At 33.9% G+C, this 12,815-nt stretch overlaps 1 protein-coding gene and 1 pseudogene across 1 annotated transcript; one reads left to right on the top strand and one right to left on the bottom strand.

The window, feature by feature from the left end:
* The window catches only part of LOC120778343, a 33,657-nt pseudogene that overhangs the window by 12,784 nt on the left and 8,058 nt on the right, over positions 1-12,815 (bottom strand).
* On the top strand, positions 7,557-11,962 carry LOC120777915 (adenylate kinase isoenzyme 1-like). The gene is made up of 6 exons (XM_040109499.1): positions 7,557-7,635; positions 8,183-8,305; positions 8,516-8,658; positions 8,725-8,809; positions 11,078-11,227; positions 11,353-11,962. The coding sequence occupies exons 1-6, from the start codon at positions 7,558-7,560 to the stop codon at positions 11,449-11,451; spliced, it is 678 nt and encodes a 225-aa protein (XP_039965433.1). The 5' UTR covers position 7,557; the 3' UTR covers positions 11,452-11,962.

Genomic DNA, 12,815 nt, shown 5'->3' with positions numbered 1-12,815 from the left:
TACTAAATAATTTTTAATTCCTAAAAACCTACAGGTTGCCAACCAAATTCTTGTTGTTCTTGCGCCGGGCCACTAAAATATAGAATATAAATTAAATATGTAGGAAGTAATATATATACAATCATATGTACATATATATATACTCGTATTTGTGGTTTTAAATTGTACCCAATAATTTTACATAGCATTAACCGACTACATAATTTTTATAAATTATTGGACCATTCCCAAGTTGATATTTTTGTTATCTCAGCTGAGTTTGTAATTATTTTTCTAAGAGAGAAGGGTCTTACTACACCTCTCTTCGGAGGTTATTTACTTAATTTTAGTGTGTATGTGAATACTGTTAATGTAGCATTTGAAAGTGCGTTTCTCCCAATTGTTTGCCTTTATTTTGAAAGAAAACAATGTTTCTGAACTGAAGAATTTTCAGATTCAATTTTCACTGAATTTATCAAACAGCGGGTCAAAGTGCTGTTTGCTTCAGATTTCAAATGTGTGATCTTTGAAGATATTTCGAAATTTCGCATATGGTTGCTGATTACACGTTATTTATTAATATATTTATTTTGTTAACTTTCCTGTGTAAATATTTTGGTGTGAATTGGTAAATTGAAGGTTAAATTGACTTTATATTCACCAATTCACAGTTTTATTATACAGTTTATTAGAACTTAGGTATTAAAAGGTTAAATTATTAATTACCACTTTACAGACAAGTAAAAACTCATACAAAATTGTATTACAAAGGGCTCTGTCAAAACAACTTCATGAAAATAAATATACTTATTCAAGTGTTTACAGAACCATGAATCTGATTGAGTATTTTGTTTTTGATTTTGATCGATCAGTTTATAAGAATTTCCATTTTAAAAATACTTTTATAACCCCCATGTACCGAATATGCAGACTTCCTTGCACTCGGCTGGCTACATGTATTACAGAAATATAATCTAATTTGTTTTCTATACAGTTTCGGTAGGCCCAAGAAACAATATAATATAATCTACATATATGCAGACTTCCTTGCACTCGGCTGGCTACATGTATTACAGAAATATAATCTAATTTGTTTTCTATACAGTTTCGAAAAATATTCTTTTAAACGGAATTTAATAATTTTCTTAAGACTTGGATTGAACCACAAAACGTTTTGAAAAGTAAGACTCCTGGTTGTTTAGCTATTTGGGTGGCAAGGCAACCTGCTGTTTCGAGGGGATTAAACTATAGGTAAAGGAGTGAGTGTTAGATGATTGGGATTAATTGGGCTTACAAAGAGGTGGTTAGAGTGTGGCGACTCATTGCATGAAGGGCATATATTTATGTATGTTTAACCTGCTACAATATCTAGAATGAAATAGCGCCAGACGCACTCTATAGTCACCAGGCCACACGTGTTTCGTCTGCAATGGATGCAAAGAATTCCATTGACTGGAGAGGAGCCTCAGAAATTAAAACGGTCCTACATTAAGCGCTTGCCTGAAGTTAGTTGCTTCCGTAGTTTGGTGGATGTATTATTCTATGTCGTCGAAATAAGCAAGGAATGATTTTTTAATTCTTCTAGGAGTCGGTACCACTCTAAACAGATGTCTGCGAGGGTGATCTCTACGAAAGCATGCTATCAGAAATTACTTGTATAAGAGTACATTGTGCTTCTTAACCAGAACCGTGGAAACCTCATCATACAGGTGTTTAACGGGAGACATCGGGAGCTATACTGTTATCGTTCGGAGTGCAATATTCTGGGACTTCGGAAGCTTATTCGTCTACATTTCATTACATCCGGGCGACCATATCGATGCTGTGTAGTTTATGGCCGACCGGACAATAATTCTTTGACTTTTTCCTCAGAAGCTGTCGGCTAGCGATTTGCGGCTCTGTACTTTGGTCATAACCGCGGTCATATGCGGAGTGAACGGCTGTCGAGTGTAACACCGAAATTCTTTAGCTAACTATTCTATTGCCTGTCGTTAATACAATCATTCAGTACAATCATTTGCGCATAATATGGTGGTAATTCCTTCTGGGGGTTAAGGAAGATTCGAATTATAGAAGTTAAACGGTAGCGGGGAGAGGATATCATGCATAAATTGCTTGATCTCGTCTAGTAACGTGGCATTATTGACAGTGTCAAAATCTTTAAACAAGTCCTAAGCTACTTGGATCGTTTAACGGGATGTCTTTTGATTTAAACTACGAATTATCTGAGCGTTTATGACGCTAAGTATTCTGCACTTTACAAAAGCCATGTTGATGGTCTGCTAGAATCAGATGGTAAGTGAACATTGGAAGTAACAATGTCTCAAGTGAGACAAAGAGAATTATCGGATTAGACTCCCTCAGATTGATGGGTTTCCCAGGACCAATCTTTCAACTCATAATATAAGGGACATATGAAAAGTGAACAGCGACAGATAGGTATTCGCAAAAGAGCCAGTTCTAGGTTATCGGGATTAACCCGGATTTTAACCATAATATCGGTAGCAAATTCAAGAAAATCAATTTATTTTTTAAACTTAAAATAAGAATTTTGGTTATATACATACATATGTATATTGTTTTTATAACATAAAAATAATCTATTGTTGAAAATTTTCTGACATTTCTATATGAATATTCGAAATATTTAATTCTTGCTACTTAATTATTCATATTTATTTATCAATTCAAATTAATGGTAATCACAATGTAATCAGTTACTCGTTAATTACTCTTTTATGCTAGCATCTCGCCACATTGTTGTTATGACATTAGCCATTAACAACTGTCAAATGCATGTTATGTGACAATAGCGAGAGTCAAAACTAAATATGCTACTGGAATTTCAACAAAATAGCTAACAAATAAAAGAATGCGTGGGTTTGAAAATATATTGATTTTATGCGCGTGTTCATATGTATGTTTAATGTACAAATTAGCATTATAAAAACCATAATTTGTTTCAGTTGCTGCCACTTCGCATATAAATTATCATTCATGCCGTTAAGCGCGAGTTCGCGAGTTCGCGCTGCGGTTGTTGTTTATTGTTTCAACTCTTGCGTTGTATTTGGTTTTTTCAACAAATAGTAAACGATCATTTTTTTCACACTTTTTTCCCCATTTGAATTAGTGTCATGAGTGGCACAATTGAATTACATGCAAATCGTTTATAGAGACACTGAGACACTTTTAGATTTACAGGCGTGAGTATGTATAAATTTTCACATGTATTTGTTGCCTCATTCGTTTGATTGTAAATTATTTAATTTTTCCTGAGTTTATTTTTAAATTTTTGCTTGCTTTTGACAATGAATTTCTGTCTGACAATTTTACGCGCAATTATCTGAGCACACAAATCGTTCAATGTCATAATTGACACTTTGGCGGTCAAGTCCGCCCGCCTCTTGTACACTTTGCGCTTTCACATTACTCTTACGTTGATCTCTTGGATATACTACAAAGTGATTATATTATAATCGTATGGCTGCATTTGCTTGTTTTTATTTACGGTTGCAGTATTTTGACAACTAATTACAAATTGCCAGATAAATGGCATGCATTTCGTCAATCCATAATAAAATGGAGTGCAATTGTGAATTACTAAAATGGAAGGATTTGTACGTTGACATATGTATGCATATGTAAAGCTCGAGTTTTCCTTCTATTATATGTACATATATACAGAGTGATCCATTTCGAGATTCCCTACTTTTTGAAACAAAAAAGCACAGAAACTTCAAATTTAATGGGGAATGTCTATTATCATTCGAAAGAATATTATTTGCCATTTATTTGTTAAAGATTATCTCTTTCAAATGTTGGCAGTGGCTACGTCTCAGGTCCATTTATTGATTCCAATTATCGATAACTCGTTCGAGAATGTGAAATTGTTCGCATAGACTTTAGATTTTACATGACCCCACAGGAAGAAGTCTAACGGTGTAATATCACACGATCTTTGTGGCCAATTGAACAAACCAAAATTTGAAATTATCTGCTCACCGAAGTGTTTTCTCAATAAATTCATTAATTGATGCGACATGTGGGAAGTGGCGCCGTCTTGTTCAAACCAAATACCGCGGAGATCACGAGATTCAATTTCAGGCCAATTACGATTACGTTCTTACCGGCATCAACTTTGAAGAAATAATGACCGATGATTCCACCGGCAGACAAACCACACCAAACCTTTTGGTTTGTTCATTAAGATGGAATTGAGTCTTGGCTCGAATACTTCGGATCTTCATCATATATGTATGTATGTATAACACAATTTATTTCGTTTTCGTTATTAATTAAACGTCATTTGGCCACAACCACGCCTACCTAATATGAGATTTGTAACAAATTTCAAAAACAAAATTTCAGAAAGATTAAGCTAAAACATACCACTTGTCTTGCGCGTGCCAAATATTCCATTCATAAATATTAGAAAGGATTATATATGTATACTTGCATATATTTCAACATTTCCACTAATTTTTTATGTATTCGAAAACTTGTACCCACAAATAACTGCTTTGAGTCTCATGGCTGCAGCTAAATATAAAACTACCCATTAAGAAGAATATGAAGGTCAAGTAAAAGTTCTTTAAAAAGTTCAAAGCAATAATAAAGGCGTCAAGGCAGCAAGAGATTTCTCATTAGTGATTTTCTCACGCATACTTTTCCACAATTTTGAATGCTTGAGCAATCAATAATCAGGCGATTATTACGCGAGCGTTGTTGGTAGAGTAAGACTGCCGTGCACACTTCAAAACTACCAGACAGGGCACTTTGCCACTTGTTAAAGCTTCTTAAAAGTGCAAAGAATGACATATTTTTGTTATTTTTTTAATGTTTCATATAATTAATTCTTGTACTCTTTTTTCTTTGTTGAAAACACGGGTTTAACTTTCTATTTATTTGTTTGTGACATAATAGATTTCTTTCCTGGATTTTGTTATTTATATATGACCAATTGCAAATATTATATGTATATATTTTATTTTCAAATTTATTACTCTGTATAATTTAAAACAAAAACTTGAGTTTCGGAATTTTTTTCGAAATTCTTATGTACACTTAATAAAACTCTTTTTTGACTGTAAAAGTATAAATTAATTGGTGGTTAATATAAATAAATCTTTTTTTTCGGAACGTCTTAGGGACGTTTGATTATCATGTTCGGATATTTGATACTTTCTGCTACGTGGCGAACTCCATTAGAAACAACCTTTTAATATTGATCTGAACTGGGATCGATGATTGGATTTTCCTTATTAAATTTTTGTACGAGCAGCTTTTCCAACTGAGATATGCACTAGGGCGTACTGGACCTGACGAAGAAATGTTCTCAAAATATTAAATAGAACTATTCAGAAAATACTTTATTCACTCTTCACTTCAGGCAGGTCTCAGATCTTGATACTCAAATTTAGAAAATTCGGGTTCGCCTAAAGTTGATGAAAATTAAAAGTCTCAATAATAGAATTTTTTTTAGATATTCATATTCTGATATCTCGAGATCCGCCCAACCGATTTCAACAAAATTGTGTTCATTCTTCTGATATTCTTATAATACAATGGGAAAATAGGCAAAATCGGACTACAGCCATACTTCCATATAACACAATTTAAAATTCCATTTGCAACTTTCATTTTCCAGTGTACAAATCAAGAAACAAATAATATAACGGGATACAAATTTTCAGGTATGTAGGTACTAAATATGTGGGCTCAGTGCTGCTGACAGCTGACTTTTTACCGAAAATATTGCTCAACGTCTGAGATATATAATTGAAATTCAGGGAGAATCCTTTCCTGTTGGTAGTATGGCTGTATGCAACAAATGGATGGAATTGGGTCAATACTTCCCTTAACCACTTTCAAACTTACTGTGACTTTATATCGGCAATTATATGAGTTGTTTTAATAAGATTGAGAGAGTGTGTGTTTCTTATAACGGTGCATATTTGTGCTTACAATGAATAAAATCAGGTTAAAACTCGCCTTACATCCCATATTACTAGCAAGCCTTATGTACTTGAAGGTGCTTCCGTCGTTTTAATTCTTGCAAGTTGAAAGAGTATAAAATGTTTGGCTTTACCCGATCTTAGCTCTCCCACACTTGTGTTTTTTTTTTTTTTCTCTCCGTATTATATTCCTCTTTCGTAATGACAAAAAAAGGGTATGCATTTTGTGTGTACTTAAACATATTCCAAATGCACCTATTTCAGTAGCGATATATCTGCCTTGATCCATGAAATATCTAACACACTCCAATATAATTTAAAAGTATAAAATTAAGGCGTGGAAGAGAGGTTAATAAAATTTTCTCAATTACTGACCGATTACTCGTATATAGTGTAAATTTAAACTGATATACATACATATGTATGTATATGGTAGGTTAGTATGTATAAATATATTGAGTATATGGGGTCTAAGAGAAAATGTACAGCGATTCTATTCAGTTTTTGAAATGATCAGTATGTCGAGCTGAGTCGATTTAGCCATGCCCGTCTGTCTGTATATACCGCCCGTCTGTATATATACGAATGTTAGTCACCTCAGTTTGTAACACCAAGATATTGTTTCTTGGTGACCGTATAAAGTATATATATAAATGATCAGTATGTCGAGCTGAGTCGATTTAGCCATGTCCGTCTGTCTGTCCGTCTGTCTGTCAGTTGTATATATATACGAACTAGTCCCTCAGTTTTTAAGATATCGTTTTGAAATTTTGTAAACGTCATTTTCTCTGCAAGAAGCTGCTTATTTGTCGGAACGGCCGATATCGGACCACTATAACATATAGCTGCCATACAAACTGAACGATCGGAATCAAATTCTTGTATGGACAACTTTCACATTTGACAAGATATATTCACGAAATTTGGTATATATTATTTTCTAAAGCAACAATGTAATCTCCGAAGAAATTGATCAGATCGGTTGACTATAGCATATAGCTTCCATACAAACTGAACACATAATTACTAACAGAAATGCACCTGTGAAGGGTATTTAGCTTCGGTGCAACCGAAGTTAACGTTTTTCTTGTTTACTATTGAATTTAAATTTCTGCCCTTACATTTTACGTACAAATCGCACTTAAAACAGTTTTGACCAAAAGTCGATTTTGTTCGTTTTGAATGAAAATTCCCATGCTCTCTAATTTTAAAATGTTTGCTATTGGTTTATTTTTTTACACCCGAATCTGTGTATGTTTTCCGATGAGTGATTTATGAACTAGGGCGATTAGATTAGCGCATTTTAAGTGAATTTATTTTTTCAGCAAATATTTAACAGTAATATTGTTTATAGACATAAATTTTGATAACTAGTAATAATTCCGCCAATTCAATTCTTATCAAATACTTATATATGTATATATGTATATATATACATATATGCAACTAATTACGCTATGCTCTACAAATTCTGATTCCAATTAAGTAGTTATTGGAATTAAATAAATATAATTTAATAAGCAAAATATGTGTACGTCAGTGCACCGGCTTCCTTGTTATACTATAAACTGTATTTACTCGTTTATGTCTCAACTACACTATATATGTGTTTGTCCAGTTATTTATGTGTCATCAAATGGCGATGAAGAAGGAAGCCAATGACAAATCGAAGGCCGCCGAACTTCGAAGAGCACAAATCGGTGTAAGTAAACAATGCATAACCAAAAGGTCTAAACCAAACGTTTCGTAATGTATAGTATGGTACTTCTAAACAAATTCGAATGAGCGTGAAAATTAAGAATTACCTTTAAAAATATGTCTGGCTCCGAGAATACTGAAATTGCACGATTGTTGCTTAGTGTGCCTCAAAATATATATGTAAAGCAAAATTATATCTCGAAATTTTCAATGCATTTCATAATACTCAGCTAACAGTCTTCAGTATGTAAAAACGCTTATAACATATAAATATATTTATTAATCTCTCAAAAAGCTAATGTATCAACTAATTGCAACATATTTGAGCTTATCAGTCAAACTTACCCGCCCGAATGTCATAACAAATTTACTCGCCTATTCAACCCTGATTTATCCTGCTTCCCTGCAAAAAACGTGAAAAAATATTTACAAAATTAAATTATCGGTATTTAAATGATATGTGTATGATTGTAATTAGATGGCGTGTAGTAAACTTAATTGCATATATACCATTGTAACCACCCGCTTTAACAGCTACTTAATTTTTTTAGGTTGGCGTACCAATTGTCTGGATTTTGGGTGGTCCCGGTTGCGGCAAAGGCACACAATGCGCCAAAATTGTAGAAAAGTATGGATTCACACACTTGAGCTCCGGTGATTTACTGCGCGCAGAGGTGATTATTCATAGCGATACTAAAACAAAATAGTTGACTTCGATTCGAAAATTCAAGACGAGGCGAATCGAACAAACAACTGCTATAAATACTTTCGACTATTGTAAACAGAGACATAGTCAAACAGAGCTCGCTTGAATTTGGCGAAGTGAAAAAGTCAAATATCAAAAATATAAAATATTTAATACAAATTCTCTGTTCATTATACAGGTGGCCTCTGGCTCCGATAAGGGTCGTGAATTGGCAGCTATCATGAAAGAGGGAAAATTGGTGCCAAACGAAGCTGTCTTGTGCCTGCTAGCCAAAGCCATTGCCGATCACAAGTGCGATTCGAAGGGCTTTCTAATTGATGGGTGTGTGAATTTTTAATTTCCCTCAATTTTAAAAGACTATTAATTTCTTTCGTTTGTTATTTTCAGTTACCCACGCGAAAAGGATCAAGGCGCAGCTTTTGAACGTCAAATTGCACCAGCGGATCTGATTATCTACTTTGATTGTTCGGATGTAAGTACCTAACAGTAAAGATTTTATTGGAAATTTTATCCATACTAAATTATCCATTATTTACCTCAAAAGCAGACCGACTTGTTTAACTTGACATTTGCCAGATGTTGTTGGTATTTTAGTTGTCAGGTAAACTTTTTAGAGTTTCCAGTAAGCGAAGTGTTTCGAGGGATTCGGAAAGGTGGTATTCCGGGATAAAGCGTGAATAAATAGTTAATCGATACGAGTACTTTATATGTATATTGAGTAATATATAATTCAGTATGTAATCCTCGTCTGGAAAGTCTACGAACGTGCCCAGTGGCCGCTTTGCGCTTCGTAGGAAGCGTAGTAGTTTAGAAATATTCTCTATATGTGACCTGGTCTACGGAAAGGGGGCAAGGGGGCTTAGGTGTCAAAAAATCAATTTTCAAAAAAAAACTGAGGAAACGAGTTGTTTATTTTTAACAGCTGTTTCTCAGAAAACTAGTTTTCGCACGTTAGCTTCCCTTTCGTAGACCAGGTCACATATATTGTTGATAGATTCCGGTACAACTTTGCGTAAATAATGTTCGGGTGACATCGAGAGCAGACCTGTACTGCCTGAAATGCCGTGCTCTGGTAAGCGTACAGCGTGTACATCTAAGTCTTATTATTCGTGGCGACATTACGTATACCAGCGGAAGGTGGCCGATTGCCTTCTGTTTCTAATTTTGAATATACCTTAGGCTTTCTACTTTAGAAATCAGACTATAAAACTATGATTTCTAACGTTAGTGGTAATAAAGGTTATGAGATGAAATTTGCCACAAAAGTATCCAGAAATTGTAAATAAAACGCAAAATATTTAATTATTAATCATTATTTATTTTATCGCCTTCAAAGTAATTCTCATCAGATGTAATACACTTATGCCAACGATTTTTCCAGTCCTCGACACACTTTTTATAAGTACTTTTTGGGATGACCTTCAGCGCTTTCTGCGAATTTTGTTTTACTTCTGCGAGCGACTGAAAACGAGTTCCACGGAGCTGCAATTTCAGTTTGGGGAACTAAGAACAATTACACGGAGCCAAATCTGGTGAATACGGTGGTTGATTGATGGTATTTTTTACGTTCACGGTTTTAAATTCGGTCACAATTGTGGCTCGATGCGATGGTGCATTGTCATCGTGAAAAATCCATGAATTGTTCTTCCCCAATTCCGGCTGTTTTCGACGGCTATTGGTACACAAACACCTCACTACGGCAAAATAGAACTCCTTATTGACCGTCTGTCCCTCCAGCACAAATTCATGATGCACCAACCCACGAATATCGAAAACAACAATGATGTTTGAGTCGAAGGTCGTTCTCTTGACCATCTTTGAAGCCTTTTTACCGCTTTTTTTGATAAAACTGAATAAGCCTTTTCCAATATTCGCAACGATTCCGCAGACGAAATTTGGTTAGAAATACAAATTCAAGAAAAGTTCTTTGTCCAATATTTTTATCCATTATAAAAATCGCAACGCACTACTGAGATGTACCGATTTAGTAGCTGCTGTAAACAAATTAGTTGATAGTAATTACGGACAGTCCTGCCAAATTAGCAAAATATATTTTTTTGAAATATCATTTACCCGGGGAATATAATGATAATTTCCGGATTATTTTTCGAACGCGGAAATTTAAGATATTTTTGTTACTTGTCTCCAAAATTTGGGATGCTTAAAATTTTGAGCATAGCTGTGCAGTGCGTCGGTAGCATACTTTAAGGGGATTGGCCACTAGCAAAAAGTCGTCAATTTCAGAAAGCAATAAGAGGATCAAATCCCAATATCTAGATCAGCATAAAGAAATTGAAAATATTTTAATACCATTGACATAAAAGTGAGCAAAACTCTTAATAGAGAATTAAATAATGATGATAGGCATGGAACTGACCACATTGAAGCTAAAAGTCTTATCTCTGAGGCTATTTAATTCACTACATTTTACTGACAACCAAACCACATTTGTTTCCCATAAGTTATTCCACTTAACACCAAATATCTCTAACATCAACAAAAATCTTGAAGCTTAAGTATAGCAACCCAGATTTCTTGCAACTTTCTACTACATTTTCTCAAGCTTCGATGAAAAAACGTGTGTAGGTGTATTTATGTCGAATACCAAGTTACCCCTTCTTTGGTCTTTTTGTATAACCAAGAAGCAATCATATTAATATTAAATTTATTTTAATTTAAGAAAAACTTAATTACAACAAATCTCTAAACTCTTGTTTATTATTTTTTATTTTTATTGCAGGAAGTTATGGTCCAACGTATAATGGGACGTGCAGCTGCTTCCACAGAAGTACGTGCCGATGACAATGAGGAAACCATTAAGACTCGTCTAGCCACCTTCAGAACAAACACAAATGCCATTCTAACCCAATACATCGAGAAGACGATAACGGTAAGAGGCAGGCGAAATATTGCGTCTGAAGAAATTCTACTTTTACCATAAATATTTATTATCTACATTTTTAAAGAATTTAATATTTATTTTCATATTTGATTTTGTCTTCTATTTCGCTGCAGCTCAACGCCGAACGTTCCGCCGATGATATTTTCGTGGATGTGCAGCGCGCTCTGGATTGTTTGATACAGAAGAAGGCTCAGGCGGTTGCATGTGCCTAATTAATGACTCACCAACAACTATAAATACACACACGCACATGCATACATACAAATGTATGTGCATAAATTATTTATTCTTTAATTAATTTACGTGAATGCACGTAGGTATAGATATTATAGCACAATTCAAACACGCATACCTGTCTACAAATGATAATAGCTAATAAAAAAAAAGCCAAAGAAAAACAAAAATATACAGCATACCTTCAAGCTACTTAAACACCTTAAATGATATACGGCCAAGAGTGGCAAGAAACATCGCTGAAGCATATATAATTCCCATACTTTGAGCGTTTGAGTAAGCAGCTAGCATTGCATTGAATCATAAGCGTGCAGAAAAATAATATAATATTGTAGTACAACAATAAGAGCTCTCTAAGGGAAATACACATGTGCTTTAATTAAAAATTATAATGTACTTTATTTACTTAATTCAATACACCAAAGAAATTACAAATTGTTACAAACAAAAGCAATTGTCGCAATAAAAACTTAAAACTAATGATTTTCATTGAATTTCTTTTATTTGTAGAAGTGATTGCGGTTTTTAAGGAGTTACGTGGGTTTCCTTAAGTAATAAAAAGCATTTTTATCAAAAATATGTTTCTCATATAAAAAATTAAATATATTATTAGATTTTTTTTTTTTATTATTACAAATATACACTGTTAACAAAGAAATTCTGAAATCTTTCGTGAAGATACCACGTCAAATGCAAAAGTTTTCCATACAAGCCCTTGATTCCGATCGTTCGGTTTGTATGGCAGCTATATGCTATAGTCAACCGATCTGAACAATTTCTTCGGAGATTACATTGTTGCCTTAGAAAATAATCTATACCAAATTTGGTGAATATATCTTGTCAAATGTGAAAGTTTTCCATACAAGAACTTGATTCCGATCGTTCAGTTTATATGGCAGGTATATGTTAAAGTGGTCCGATATCGGCAGTTCCGACAAATGAGGAGCTTCATGAAGAGGAAATGACATTTGCAAAATTTCAAAACGATGTCTTAAAAACTGAGGGACTAGTTCGTATATATACAGACAGACAGATGGACAGAGAGACAGACGGACATGGCTAAATCGACTCAGCTCAACATACTGATCATTTATATATATACTTTATAGGGTCTCCGACGCTTTCTTCTGGGTGTTACAAACTTCATGACAAACTTAATATACCCCGTTCAGGGTATAAAAATACGTGTTTTAGGTAAAACTTAGAAGTTGGACGAAGGAAAAAACTGAAAATTGGATTTTTGGCAGATATCTTTATAAAAAACTTAAAATTTTAGTGAAAATTTCACGAAATTTTTTTTCTAATAATTGTAAACGAAAAAACTCCTTCTTCCAAGTCTTTA

The sequence above is a fragment of the Bactrocera tryoni genome, chromosome 5 (genome assembly GCF_016617805.1).
Source record: "Bactrocera tryoni isolate S06 chromosome 5, CSIRO_BtryS06_freeze2, whole genome shotgun sequence".
NCBI lineage: Eukaryota > Metazoa > Arthropoda > Insecta > Diptera > Tephritidae > Bactrocera > Bactrocera tryoni.
The sequence above is the reverse complement of the archived record's forward strand: the minus strand, read 5'-3'. Positions and strand labels throughout refer to the sequence as shown.

What these genes read in the sequence shown, in the direction of transcription:
- LOC120777915 (XM_040109499.1), top strand. Translation starts at nt 7,558, where the DNA reads ATGTGTCATCAAATGGCGATGAAGAAGGAAGCCAATGACAAATCGAAG. An exon ending in GTGATTTACTGCGCGCAGAG is followed by an intron (nt 8,306 to 8,515) that starts GTGATTATTCAT and finishes TTCATTATACAG; the next exon opens with GTGGCCTCTGGCTCCGATAA. An exon ending in ACATCGAGAAGACGATAACG is followed by an intron (nt 11,228 to 11,352) that starts GTAAGAGGCAGG and finishes ATTTCGCTGCAG; the next exon opens with CTCAACGCCGAACGTTCCGC.